Source organism: Solenopsis invicta, chromosome 12, assembly GCF_016802725.1.
Source record: "Solenopsis invicta isolate M01_SB chromosome 12, UNIL_Sinv_3.0, whole genome shotgun sequence".
NCBI lineage: Eukaryota > Metazoa > Arthropoda > Insecta > Hymenoptera > Formicidae > Solenopsis > Solenopsis invicta.
Window position 1 is genome coordinate 6,355,153 of NC_052675.1, and position 15,740 is coordinate 6,370,892.

A 15,740-nucleotide genomic window follows, 5' to 3' on the forward strand; every position below is an offset into this window, starting at 1 on the left:
ATTGACCCCCAGGAATAGAAAACACGCCTATTCTGTCCATGGGGAAATTTTCCAAACTGAAAAGTCGCTATCTTTCTACATACTTACAGTTCATGATTAACGTAACAACCAATAAGCTCTAGTCGTTTCATTGACCTAGTTTACACCGAACACTTGACACGCATACTAACAAGTAACTTTCTATTAAATTGTCTTAATTTCGACAATACGTGTAAATGTATACGTGATATCTATATTTAATTAATTATCTTGATTCATATTGTACCAGCTTAATATACTATTCATTAAATTTATTACCGAAATTAAGATACTTGAATAGAAAGTTACTAAGGCTGCGTTCGGGAAGCGTGCTATCGGCGCTATTCCGTCATTCTATCTTTATCGATCATTAGACGTAGAATAAGGATAAAACGACACGATAGCGCTAATAGCATGCTACGCGAACACAGCCTAAATATTACGCGTATCAAGTATTCGGTGTAAACAAAGCCATAGTTACTGTAAATTCATTCAAGCAAGACAATAAATACAAACGATAAAAAGTGAACGCTGACTATTTATCGACTTGCTGTAAAGTGCAGTTTTTACAAATTCAACTTACACCCATGGAATTTGATTCTGTCATGGGAAAATTTTTTTAACTGAGAAGTCACCACTTTCTACATACTCGCAGTTTATGATTAATGAAACGACTAAAGCTTATTGGTTGTTACGTTAATCATAAACTGTAAGTATGTAGAAAGATAGCGACTTCTTAGTTTGGAAAATTTCCCCATAGACAGAATCACGCTTTGTTTTCTGTTCCTGAACTCCCTGAATTAGTGTGCACTTAAAATGAAATAGATATATATTTGAAAGTTAGTGGAAGCAAGAAGAAACGTTCCAGTGCAGTCTAGTGCAGGAATAGAAAACAAGCCTAAAGTCTTTGGGTGTACACCCAAGGACTTTGATTCCGGCTGTGTTCCGATATTAACTGCCAGTACTGAAAATGTATAGTATATGTGACATGAACTATAAATTTTCAGTACTGCCAGTAAAAACGGAACACAGCCAATATAGAATTGACCCCCTTGGGTGTACAGTCGTGTTCATTATAGTTGCGACACTTTTTCTTCGATGGTTTTTGGAATGTAGCCTTGCTCATCGAGCGGCGAACGTAATTGGTTGGATCCACAAGTAAGAACCAATCATGTTCTCAGCTCTTGTTATAGTTGCGTGTTCAGAGACGCATCTAAGAAAAAGTGTCTCAACTATGGTTGTGTTCCGATATTAACTGCCAGTACTGAAAATGTATAGTATATGTGACGTGAACTATAAATTTTCAGTACTGCCAGTAAAAACGGAACACAGCCTATAATGAACATGACTGTATGTATAACATACATACTCGCAGGTAATTGGGTGTTTCCGTTGGCATCGTCATCGCGTGAATCGGAACGTCCAATTGCCAGCGACGAGTGCACACTCAGTGTGCACAAGTTTTTCCAATATAAAACGCTATTAGACGGTCGTTCCATTGAGTTATGTATACTTGGGTGATTTTGCATTTTGTAGAACACGAGATTCTGGAAAAGCAATGAATAACAAAATATTTCAACGAGTGCAAACCATTTAATATCTACTTAGTGATAGACGGAAAACGATTTATTTTTCTCGTGCAATGATCAAACATATATCAAGATAAAGTCATTAAACGGGACGAAACGTTTGTACAATAGAGAAACGGAAGATCGAGCGCGATTATTGAATTCTGCAGATATATGCTTACGTCGACGCTGCGGTAATTCTCAGTAACTCTCGACGTGTAAAAACATTTGTTGATTTGCGTGTGTTATCCGGAATAATGATTCTTTGTTATGTAAATTATACATAAGAAAATGCTATGGTGGAGAAAAAGTGTATGAAATCCTCTCAATCTTTAGCAACGGATGGTGGCACTCAAAAATGACTGACTCTACCTCCGCCGCCTCTACTGTCATCAGGTAACGTCCGCTTTCGCATATGATCATTTCGTGATTTTTTTCATAACAGTAATATTTGTTGTATTAATTTTCACTCAATCGTGCACGTATCCATTGTGTGTATGTGCAATGCGAAAGATCGCACTTTGTGGAGAATGTACACTTAACCTTACATCAGGCAAAAGATCGAGTAAAAATAAGAAAGAAAAGAGAAAGAATTAAGTAGGTGTAAGCCGGTTAATATATAACGTCCGAAATCTGTGACAGAACCCAATCAGTAATGTTTTTAAATATTTATTCTTTATCCCAGTAAGTGAAAATGGATTTAAATAAATTGAAAAATTTTTATTTATTTTAATTCATTTGTGAATACATTTTGGATTAAAGAATAATATTTTGTCATTTCAATCAAGGTTGTGTGTTTACATGCAAAATATAAATAGTTAATATTACATGTAAACAACATGAACTATGTATAAAATGTTATCTGTGTAAACTATAACCTATGGATTATTGAATTTGAATGTGATATACAATATAATGAAAATTTGATATTTGATATATCATTTACTATGGCTTAGTTTACATCGTGCACATATGATACATATACTAACTAGTAACTTTCTATTAAATTATCTTAATTTTTTGTAATAAATTTAAAGAACAGTATTAAGCGGATACAACATGAATCAAGATAAATATACGTATTATGTATACATTTACATGCATTGTTGAAAATAAGATAATTTAATAGAAAGTTACTAGTTAGTACGTGTTATCACTTGATATGTGTACTGACTAGTAATTTTCTATTAAATTATCTTAATTTCGGCAATAAATTTAAAGAATGACATATTAAGCTGGTACAATATGAATTGAGATAATTAAATATATGTATCATGTATACACAGTTTGTTGAAAATAAGATAATTTAATAGAAAGTCACAAGTTAGTACACGTATCAAGTGTTCAGTGTAAACTAGGCTAATGTCAATTATGCCTATGTTTACACGTTACCATTAATTGAGTGTTGTAACATTTGTAGTTCTGAAACTGGCCAATTACAGTCATTCCATTCTTCAGAAGAATACTTGAGATTGGTCAGTTTTATAACTACAGATGTTATTAAATCCAGATTAATGATAATGTGTAAACATAGTAATGTTTTTTAACTTTTCAATTTTTAATATTATATATTTTTATTATTAGATACATTAAAATCAGATATATTAACAATTTTGAAACTTAATTTCTTCTATATTGTACTCAGTATTATTCATTTACAATAGTTTAATATATTTTACATGTTTGTATTGTCTATATGAAAAAGGTTTGTATAAACATTATGTATTGTGTATGTAAAAAAAATCCATCTAGATGTAATCTTGAAATATATGGCACACTTTTGATTTCAATTCTGCCAGATTAAAATGAATTGCATGAATTGCAAAAAATTTTTTTGGATTGAAAGAAAAAGAATCTTATAGTTTCAATTTCACTTTATGGATTAAAATAGATTCAAGGAATTCTTAAACTTTAATTGGATTAAAACAAATTCAAAAGTTTTTAGAACTTTTAATATACGAAACTAAACCACACAAATCTATTTTTATTTATTTTTATTCTATTTGCTGCAGTTATAATCTCAGCAAATGGAAATAGATTGAAATGAATTTATTTGCACTTTAATGTGATGTATTATGTAGGAAATTTTGCAGCTTGCACTAATGCACATTGAACGCAACCTTTTTGGTACTATAATCAATTTGATCAATTCTGCCTCAATGTCAAGAAATCTTTGCATTTGATTAAATTACATTGTTACTATGCAAGGTCTGTGCTGTGTATGATGAATAAAAACTGTATTGTGATAGCAATAATTCATATTCAAACAAAGTGAACAAACAAAATAAACTGACTGAGGACAAACTATATCACTAAAATTTGTGAGTGTGATTTGATGGCACTGAAAATAACAGCATGATAGCGGGTAAAATTTATAGAAGATTTAGAACAGACATTAGTGATTAGTGTTTTCAATGAATATATAAAATTTGTAAGTGGACTACAAATTTTATTTATTCAAATTTAAAAAAATTTTATGATTATAAATATTTATATATATCATACAAAATATTAATTTAAAAAAGAAAGGTTTAATAAGTAATTACATTATTATATATATTATTTAATATATTATAATATTTAATATATTATTATATGTTTTAATCTTTTTTTTTGTTCTTATTGTGATTTTAGAGAACAATTTTATTTTTTATTAAATATAAAATATTCCATATAAATTTTACATGTGATAATGGACACACATGCATAGACTGCATAATAGAATGCCATCTTAAGAAATGACACGCAGCATTATAGCATTTTTTATTAGATAGCATAATCCGATTTTGTTGGTAATTTTAATAAAAATCAAAAGAAAAGTGAAGATGAAAATGATGACTTTACAGTTTCTTGGTTTGACGATTTAAATGAATTTTATTTTGATGCTTAGTCAGTTTTGAACAATCATTGCGTACTTTGCATCTAAAAATCATGTTCTGTACATAGTGTAAAAAATATTTTTGTTTTAATCACCTTTTCTTTGACGAGAAATATGGTTTTTATATCTGTGAACAATATATTGATTGGCTAAAAAATTGTATTATTGTATAAGATTGTTTTATTTAAAAAAGAATAAAACTATATTAAATTATCGATAGATAATACACAATAGTTGGTATATCATAAGAATACTATAAGGAATTGAACATAAAAATTCTAATAATATTCTTTTTTTTGCAGCTCACAATAACTAAACACTTTCTTCAATTATGTTGTTTTTCTGATCTTCCTTTGAAATGCATTTATGTTAGACAAAAAATTGGAAATTTAGTTTAAAATTAAAATTTGATTTAAAAAATAATAAAACATCATCTGTTTTACTTATCCATTATTGGTACAAAATTTTTATGGAATACTTTATGTTCATTAAAAAATAAAAATTTTCTAAGATCATGAAGGACAAAAAAAATTGGTGATGTTTACTCAATTTATGGCTTATTTTAAGATTTACAGATTTAATGAATTTTCATTCAAAAATAATTCACTATAACTTGGAATTCAGTTGGCATATAATTCTTATTCTACATTGCAAATACTATAAAAAAACATTACATGAATCAAATTGAAGCCCAATGAAAAACATTACTTGTTAGTATATAATTATTTTTTATAAACTTCAACCAAGCTCGAAAGCACAATTTTACGAACTGTATCAGCAGTTAAGCAATTATGTTTGTTTGAGTAAGTCAGGACTATAAGCCAAATTGTTTTATAGGTACGCTTAGAATAAAAATTAATAGATGGTCTCTGGTGATCTCTTGCTAAGAGTAGGATAAACATCTTTATGATCCTATATCACAATTAAAATTTTAAGTAAAAAATAAAAGAAGTACAATAGACTTTAATACGAAAGCATTAAAATAAATAGCTTTCCACCATAAAAGTCCGAATATTTACTGCACAATAAGAAGGCTGAGTGATAACGACATACATCATCCTTATTTTTATATTTATACTTATATTATTTTCATTTGTAATGCTACTAACCTTGTAATCAGTGCTGAGTGGGAATAAATGTGAAATCGGAAATATTTGTAATCAAATTCACAAATTTAATTATTCAAATCAAGAAAATATTTATTTATATATTTGAATTAAATATTAATTGGGCACACTGTGATGATAAAATAAAAAATTTAATTTTTAATTAATTAAAGAAGGAAAGACCAAAAATAAGTAATTGTATTAATATTGTTCATAAATATTCTATTAAATAGATAAATTATTTTATTTTATTTGATAATAAATGTAGTTTTTTTATTTTATATGTATACATATATATATATATATATATATATATATATATATATATATATGTACATACAGGCTGTTCATTAATGGTTGTCCCCACTTTTTACCATAGGAGCATGATTTACCGATGGATATGTATTTCTAACATATTATATTAGAAATAACAAATGCGTGCTCTTATTGTAAAACATGAAAACAACCATTAATGAACACCCTATACACACACACACAGACACACACACACACACACACACACACACACACACACACACACACGCACGCACGCACGCACGCACGCACGCACGCACGCACACACACACACACACACACACACACACACACACACACACACACACACAAACACATATATATATATATATATATATATATATGTGTGTGTATGATATATACACATATATGTATATGTACATACATATATATGTTTATATGTTTTATTATACAGGGTGTACTAAATGTGTGGAAACTTCTTAATGTTTTGAAAAGTAAGAATTTCCAAAAGAAATGTTTCAGACAAAAGTTGTAGGATTTAAAAAGATTTATCTACTAACAAGGGTGAGGGGGGGGGGAGTCCTTGACGAGTATATCACCGATTTTAATAAAATTTTATAGGCGTGTAGTATTCACACATTACTAAAGCCGTTTGTTGTAAAAATTAAGTATTCTCAAGAAAATGATGATTAAATATTTTTAGCATCTATAATACCGTTATAGAAGAATGATTGTCGAGTCAGCGACGTAGTGTGTGGCGTTAGGACGTTGGGGTCCCAGGTTCAATCTCCACGGATCAGATTTTTTTTCAATTTTTTTTTAAATTTTATATTTTGAAATTGTTATCTATATAATTTTTAAACCGTTTTTAATTATTTAATATAAAATATGTTTTTTTTGGCTTATTGTGTTTTATCAGGGGGAAAAGGGTTAATATAGATGCTAGTAAGCATCAAGTATTATTAAATTAATTTTAATTTAATGAAAGTGATATTACTAACTCTTATTTGATTATAACTGTGTTATATGACCGAAAGTAACGGCGCGCAGTTTGGTTGAGTCTGAGAAAGTATATAAAATCACACGTATACATAATGCACTAAGATCCAACTATGACCGAATAGGCTTTCTTTGGCTTTCTTGTTTAGATTGTATGTTACATGTATCGATCGAATATCTTTCTAGTTTATTGTGTTTTAATTATTTTTATGATAAGTATTACTCTAAAAGCTGTAAACTAATTGTAAAACAGTCATTGTAAATTTTTATTGCAAATATATTTTTTTTTATTTTTTAGACTTTTTATTCTTGTGTTTTATATTTTTTTGTGAAAAATTTTAATTTAGTTGATAATAGAAGAACATTTTTTAATTCCTTGATTTTAAATAAAATTTTATATTAAATAATTAAAAATGGTTTAAAAATTATATATAATAATTTCAAAATATAATATAAATTTAAATGTTAAAAAAGAGGCACTTATCCGCGGGGATCGGATTTGTGACCTCAAGTGTATCAGTCGACGTCTTAACGCGTCACGCTACAATACTGACAATCGATCTTCTATGACGGAACTATAGATGCTGGAAATATTTAATCATTTTCTCGAGAATACCTAATTTTTGCAACTTACGGCTTTACTGTAGTAAATGCGTGAGTGAATATTATACACCCAGAAAATTTTATTAAAATTGGTGATATACTCGTTAAGGGCTCCTCTTGTAAGCCGGTCAGTTTGACCTTGGGTGGCGTCGCCAAGATCAGATCATAACGATTTTTTAAATAAATGCCCTATTTTTGATTGCAGAATCTAATAGCTGGTGTCAAAAGCTTTTTAAAACACTATAATGAAGTTATTTTTCATCAAGTACTTTTTGAGTTTTATGAGGTTTGAAAGTTACAGTATACTTTCAAACTGATAGGATCAGAAGATAGATCTTTTTAAATTCTACAACTTTTGTTTGAAACATTTCTTTTGGAAATGCTTATTTTTCTAAATATTAAGGGGTTCCCACACGTTTCGGACCCCTTGTATATACATTGCACATAGGGATAAAATTGTATATGAAAATAATTTTTCTAATTATATCATTTTAAACATTATATTTGAAAATTATTCAAGAGAGCGATGGTGGCTTTTGAATAATTCATGGATTAAAAAAATAAGTGAATTAGGCGGAGTAAACCAATAAAAAAAAATCGCACCACACTATCTATCGTTAGGTGACGTAAAAATGATAATAATTTCTTTTTTCTTGCAAAGTAGTAAAAAAAAAACAATGCAAATATCGACCTGAATATATAACTAATATGTAAATAATTTATAATAACTTATAAATACCTCTATTTACAACTTGATTTATAATAAAATTATTTCTATTTATCTACTGATAAATTATCTCTATCTAATGATATTTTTAAAAACTAATTATTTTTATAAGAAGTTTAAAAGTTGCTGCTAATAAACTTGTGAAGTATCAAATTTTAATAAAACGATTTTCAGCCTTTTATTTCTTATATATCAAAAAATGTTTTATAATAAGATTACCTCTATTCATTTATGTATCAAAATTTTTTAAAAGTTATTAAAAAAGTTTTTGCAAATTTTTTCAAATTTAAAAAAATAAAAATATTCTTGTGAACGAAGAGAGAGAGAGAGAGAGAGAGAGAGAGAGAGAGAGATTTATTTTTATTAGCTTTAGTATCTACATTTTATAAATGTACATAATATTTAAAGTATTACTTAAATTTTATCAATTTATGTAACTTCTAATCTAATAATACCTATTTCTACTATTGCATTAACCCTTCTTCTTTATTTCTAATGTATGGCACTAGTGCTCTCTTGAAGCTTTGCACTTTTAGCTTCTTTTTTATTTCATTTGATAAATTATATATTTTGAACATATTATATAACATTTTTTGTTCCTTTTTTGTCTTACATATTATATGTAAAGTATTTTTTCGTCTTATCTGTACTCCTCCTTTGATTTCTATTAGCTCTATATTTCTTTTTAAATAAGTCAAACGCTTCATTTACTATTTTATGTATAAAAATACAAATATTGTATACAATTCTTTAACTGACATAAATTGCAATGTCTCCAATATGTCTTTTTAACTTTTACTTTAATATTGCATTGTAATATAATTCTTATTCTCTTATTTTACAATTTTTGTAAATACTGCATATTAATATCACTTAAGCTTAGTAATATAGATGAACAATATTTAAATAACGGAGGCTATCGCCTTAATACTATTTATCTCATATATGTGGTGTCAAATTTGTTGCAATATCCCTAATTTTGGACCTAATTTTTTTCCAAGATAATTTACATATGTCGTAAAATTCAAATTTTTATCTATTATCACGACTAAGTATTTAATTTACTAACTACTTTTAATATTGAATTTTTAAATTTTACTTGTATATTACTTTCTAATACTTTTTTTACACCTCTTATCAACATTATTTTGGTTTTGTTTATATTTAATTACAATTTATTGATCTCTAAACATTTTTCAATTTTTCCCATTTACTCATAAAAATTATTATTTATTTCTTGGTTTGAATATTCTGTAGTATATATTAATGCATCATCTGCAAATAATTTAATTTTAATTACTGCAAACAATCTTAGTTAAATCATTTATATAAAGCAAAAACAGTAACGGTCTTAATACCGATCCCTGTGGAACTTCTAAATTTACGACAATAGAATCTGATAAAGTTCTATTAAATTTCACTTTGCAATTTGTTTTTCAAGTAACTCTTAAACCAGCTAAGTACTACCTTTTTTATTCCATATTATTCCATTTTTGTTATCAAAATATCCTTATATTCATTAATTCAAATGTCTTTCTTAATATACAACTCTTATTATTATTTCTTTACTTATACTCTTTTTCTTGTTTGATACAATCCATTGTAGGGCTGTCTTACATGAATGCCTGTAAACCCTGATTGGCACTCTTTCAATAGATTATTATCTTCCAAATACTCTAATTGATTGTGAACTATTATTTCTAATATCTTTTCATAAATCGGTAACTTATTTATTGATCTAAATTTTTCAATTTTTTTCGTATTTTTGATATAGAAGCTACTGTTGTCTCTTTTTATTTATTAGGAAAAATTCCCTTCTTTAACGATCTATTTAGTAACATTTTTGTACCTGCTATCATTATTATTCTTTTTATTATCTTTAGTTATTCCTTCCTCTGTACTACTTTTGTTTCCTAATTTATAAACTATTTGATTTTTCTATATTTATTGCACTAAATACTTCAAATTTATTATTTGTATATTTATATGTTGTAATATGGCTATCCATAAAAATAATTTTAAAAAATTAGTTTAGTTTAAAAGAATCACAGTACCTTGTTACAAAATTATATATTTTTAATTTTCTATTGTTTAGAATTTTCTTGATTTAGAATTTTTCTGCGTTCAGAAGCTTTAGAAATATTAAGTTTTATTAAAAATATTTTATCCTTGTTTAACATTAAACAAGCATAAAATGTTTCTAATGTTTCTAAACACTGCTCTTTAGAATGACAATTGATTTATCGAAGAAATATTACAATATAAAAATTTTGCTTAAAAACCCATATTAACAAAATTCCATGTCATTGTTTTCACTTTGTATAACTCGAAATGTAATAAAAAATTAAATAACAAAAAAAAACACTCGAGTGTATGTACCTTTGTGTGATAATACACTCAAGTTTAAGAATAATGAGAAAGTGTATGTAAGTAAAGGTTAAAAATGTACCTTGAAACAGTTTAGAAGTGCTCAAAAGTAAAAATGCTTTATAACAATTGTCAGTCATTGTGTATTGGCATATTAGCATCACTAAAAAACGGCAGGCTGCTAAACGAATAACTCCATAAGTAATTGTTAAAATATGTCACCTAATAATGGAGACCGGGGCAAATTATTAAATCTTTTTTTCTTTTGTGTCTTCTGAGTCCTATATTAATTAAAAAAAAAGAGAGACGGTTTGAAAGGTTGAACCTTTCCCTTCACAATGGCGGTATAGATAGAACATGCAAATGTACTTGCTTTGTAGTACATATAAAAATGTCGACCAATGCCAAGAATTAAGAATAGCTCCAAGCCCAGGGTAATTCGTAACTAGTCCGGGAATATTCCGAAATTTGTATTTTAAGTTGAAAGACTGTAAAAAAGCTGTTAAGACTTTCTTTTATTTAAAAAAGGATATAGGTATACAAAACACAAATGCAAACATACACGTTCGCATGTTCTTTTATGCCATTGGTGTGACAAATTTCCTAACCTTACAAGTGTCAATCTTGTCGTCTCCAGGATCCATCCGAGTGTTACTGCTTTCCTTGAGCTGCTGCCACAAGATTCCGAGTCACTCTACCTTGGATCCAAACGACAGTACTGGAATTCACATTTATTTAAGAAATCCTCTCTTGAAGAATTTTTTTGAGAAATCTTTCTAAAAAAAACTTTGAGCAAGGTGGGGGTATCTACCATAGACCCAATGTCTCGAAAGACTCACCGAGGCTCCTGCCTTGTCATTTACTTTTAGTCTCACAGGGAAAACCATGGCTCAAAAACGCGGGGCGAGGCAGTCTTCTTTTTGTTTAAAATCAGAACACTAAGTTTTTATAGTCTCAGCATATCTTCAATCTTCCAAAAACAGAAGCAGTTTCAGCAATTGTCTGTACAGGACTTTTTTGCCTTAAAAAGAAGTAAAAACGAGAAAATAATTTTACAGGAAAAAGAACTTAACTAAGCTCAGAGTGTCTTTAAACGTGTCTTAAAGAAAATTTATTTCTCTTGAAACGAAGGTAACTTATTTAAATGTACCACTTTATTTTTATGCTTAGGCGATTTTTGTATACGATAAACTACGTCATTTAATCTTTCGACAAACGGTTTATCTCAAACGGTTTTTTCCAACTACTCTGCAGTTTAGGAGACCTACCTATTTTCTTACGAGGATTGTGAAGTCATACTTTTTGTCTAAACTTAAAATGAATAGAACGAACCTTGCGATCATAAACCTCTTTCATCTTTTGAGATCTAACATTTAAACGCTGTCTAACTCTGATATAAATCTGAGAAAGTTTTTTTCCTTAATTTTGAGACATAATCTCCCCTAGAATTAGCTGAATCGGATCCAGGAAGTTTTCCACGAAGTAAATCCAAAAGCAATCTCAATTCTCTACCAAAATTTATTTTTGCAGGGGTTAAACCAGTGGCCTTATGCCTTGAATATCTATACGCTAAAAGATTTATCGAAATCCACCGATCCCAATCTTTTTGATTTTCTGTAATAAATTTTGCTAAATAGTCCAACAAAGTTCGATGTTGACTTGACATTAGACTGCGTATGAAGAGTAGTCTTGGTCTTCTTTATTTCAAGCAAACGTGCTAATTCTGAAAACATTCGTAAATTAAAATTCCTCACTTGATCAGTATGTAACTCCAAAGGAATACCAAAACGAGAAATTACTTAATTTATAAAAACTTCAGCAACAGTTTTAATTTTGAAATTTTCTAATGGAAATGCTTCCATCCATTTTTTGAAACAATCGATAATGACTAAAAGATATTTGTTTCCAGAAGAAGATAGAGGAAGTGGACCTAAAAAAATATCTATCTGATTTCTTTTGATGGGTAAATCAGGTAAATTTGCAACGTCGATTTTATTGTATTGGAAGGATCTTTTCTTGATAAGCAAATAACACAAGCTTTACACCAGTGTTCCACATTCTATTTACAAGTTGCCCAATAAAATCTCTTTTGAATTTTATCTAAAGTTTTAATTACATCAAAATGACCACCAGAAGGAGAATCGTGAGTTTCTTCTAAAACATGCTGTACCTGACTTTAGGGAACAATTATTTGAAGAATTTGACGTTTTGAATCTGGAGATTCTCATTTTCTAAACAACACTTTATTGTTAATAATGAGAGAATCTTAAATAGACCAGTAAATTTTAGAAGTTTTATTTTCAGAGACAATCTCCCGATGAGTCGGCCGTCTTCTAAACTCTTTTCCTAACAGGAAAACAGACAACGAAGAATCCTCTTTCTGAAAATTTTTCTAATTTTTAAGATTATTTTTCCGAAAAACAATTTGCCCTACTAATTTAGCTGATGAATTTTTCTTTTTCAAACCAACTTTAGAACAATAATTACACCTTTTTTTAGCACAAAAGCGCCTTGACAAAGCATCAACGTTCCCATGTAATTTTTTCCTTTTTGATGTTCTACTATAAAATTATATTGTTGAAGACGTTCTAACCATCGGGCCAACTGTTCTTCAACGTCCTTAAAAGAAAGTAACCAACTTGAAGAAGCATGATCCGTTCTTATAAGAAAATTTTGTCTATACAAATAGTGATGAAAAGATTTTATTGACTTTATAATTGCCTCCTATATTGACTCCAATAATTCACGTCGAGTCACACAATAATTTTTTCCAGGCTTACTCAACATTCCACTAAAATAAGCGATTACTTTCTACTCCTCCCTGATTTTGAGATAAGACCACTCCTATTCCATGATCTGTGTTCAAAATAAACCTTCCTTCTTTAGTGGGAAATTATAATATTGGCGAAGTAATTAAAAACTTTTTCAACAACTTGAAAGCTTCTTGGCGGGCATCATCCCATTTGAATTTACTCAAGTTTTTAGTAAAGACAAATAAAGGTTTAGCAATAAAAGAAAATCTCCTTATAAACTTTTGATAATATGAGCAAAAGCCTAAAAGCTTTGGACTTGCTTTTTATTTTGAGAAATTGGCCAATCCCTAACCGCAGCAATCTTTTCAGGGTCAGTGGTGATTTCTTTCTCTGAGACGACATGGCCCAAATACTTAATCTCTTTTCCGAAGAAAGTACATTTCTTAGGATTAAGTTTAAGATTCGCTGCTCGTAAAGACGAAAAGATCTTATTTAATGTCATATCCTTCGGTCTTGTTCTTGCGTTTTGCTGGAGTCGATCGATATGAAGTGATTGACGGAAGAAGAAAATCGTCTCTAGGACGAAGATGTAAATAGTTTGACATCTGATTCGGGCGCTTGAACGGTATTGACGTTTGTGCGAGCAATCCCGTTTTCTAGGTGAATTACCGTATACCATACCTTGTTTAACTGTGTTTTTAGTTTTGCATTAAAGCTCTTTCTTTAAAAAATCCGTGTTATTATTACGCAAGTGCCGAGAGAGACGGACATAACATTATGTTGATTAACATCTCGAAAGATTTTCCGAAAATGATGACATCGTCGAGATAAACCATGCAGATTTTGAAAAGTAGCTGCTGAAAAACTTTTTCCATAAGATGTTCAAAGGTAGCCGGTGAAAAGTCCAAAAGGCATAATCGTAACTGCCATAACCCTATTTCAATTGAAAAAGCAGTTTTTTAATCCTCAGAACAAATTTTAACATGCCAGTAACCACTTTTGAGATTCAGAGTGGAAAACCAAGAATTTCCTGAGAAACGATTCATTAAATCATTTATTCTAGGAATTGGGTAGGAGTCCTTGAAAGTCACATTATTTAATTTTCTGTAATCTACATAAAATTTAATTGAACCATCTTTTTTTAAACCAAAACTGTAGGAGAAGTCCAGGGACTATTTGATTCTTTAATAACACTCTGTTGTTTTATTTATTTATTTTTTTTTTATGATTTTTTCCACCTCTTCCCTCATTTGTAAAGGAACTTGACGAAAAACTTGCTTAATAGGAGAACAATTTTCTGTTTGAATAGAATGTTCAATGATTTTACAATTTCCAGCAACGATTTTCCTTGAGAAAACGTCCTAAAATTCTGAAAGAAATTCTGCAAAAAGTTTATTTTGAGAATCATCTAAATTCTCAGAATTCCTAAGAAAAAGATCCTCAAGAAACTCTGGAACTATACCTCCACTAATTTAGGCACAAAAGTTTCTTTGTATTTCTTTAGATTTTGAAGAATAAAAATTTGAATTAAAAACTCTCTAAATTTAATTTGGAAAGAAAATCAACTTCAAGAATACAATCGTTTTTAATTTCTGCAATAAAGACTGGAAATTCTAAGCTATGATCTTCTAAAACAATCTTAACTTTTTTTTTTAGAAATTATAGGAACTTTCTCTCCAGTGGGATATCTCAATTGAAAGGAATTCACACTAACACCTTCAACAAGTGGTACTACAAATTTTTTATTTAATATAGAGACGTTTGAGTTTGTATCAATCTTAAAAATACAATCCTGTTCATCAATAAAACTAGGATAACATAAATAATTTTTAAACTTAATTTTTCTACAATTTTTAATTTCTGAAAATGTTGGGGTCTCTTTTTGAACAATCGAGTCGCTCACGACTAAACTCGACCAAACCTAGTTTCCCTTTGCTAAAGAAGAAACCGCAGAACATTTCGATCTGTAGTGTCCCTTTGCACCACGCCAACATTCTTTGTTAGCCTTCTACTTATTAAAATTTTTCTTTTCAAAATCCTTCAAAAAAATTTCTTCTTTATTTCCTATTCTCATTTGCTCTTTAGGATAAAATTTTCTTCTTTTATCTTTATTTGAGGAAACGCAGAAAAAACTACTCTCCTGAATAGTTTTAATTATTGGGTTGTTCAAAAAGTCATTGCGTTTTTTTCAATAGATGGCGTTGTCTAGGATTTTTAATATATGAGTGTGATATGAATGTCAAATGTTTACGCGCGTTTTGTTCTTGACAATTAACCTAAAAACCAAAAAAAAAAGTTGACGCGATTCGGTCGAGTTTTGTGCTTGCAATTGTGGTTTAAACATGGAGAATTTTAAAGAGCATATTCGCCATATTTTGTTTTATTATTTTAAAAAAAGGAAAGAAAGCAACTGAAGCAAGGGAAAAGTTGCATCGAGTTTACGTC

The 15,740-nt window shown here is 28.9% G+C and overlaps 1 protein-coding gene across 1 annotated transcript in view; it reads left to right on the forward strand.

Moving 5' to 3' along the window:
* The first annotated feature begins 1,492 nt into the window (after positions 1-1,492).
* The window catches only part of LOC105208043 (acyl-CoA:lysophosphatidylglycerol acyltransferase 1), a 70,318-nt gene continuing 56,070 nt past the window's right edge, over positions 1,493-15,740 (forward strand). Inside the window, exon 1 of the mRNA XM_026139056.2 lies at positions 1,493-1,982. Within this exon, the coding sequence (XP_025994841.1) occupies positions 1,945-1,982 (38 nt within the window). The 5' untranslated portion in view covers positions 1,493-1,944. The remainder of the gene's footprint in view (positions 1,983-15,740) is intronic.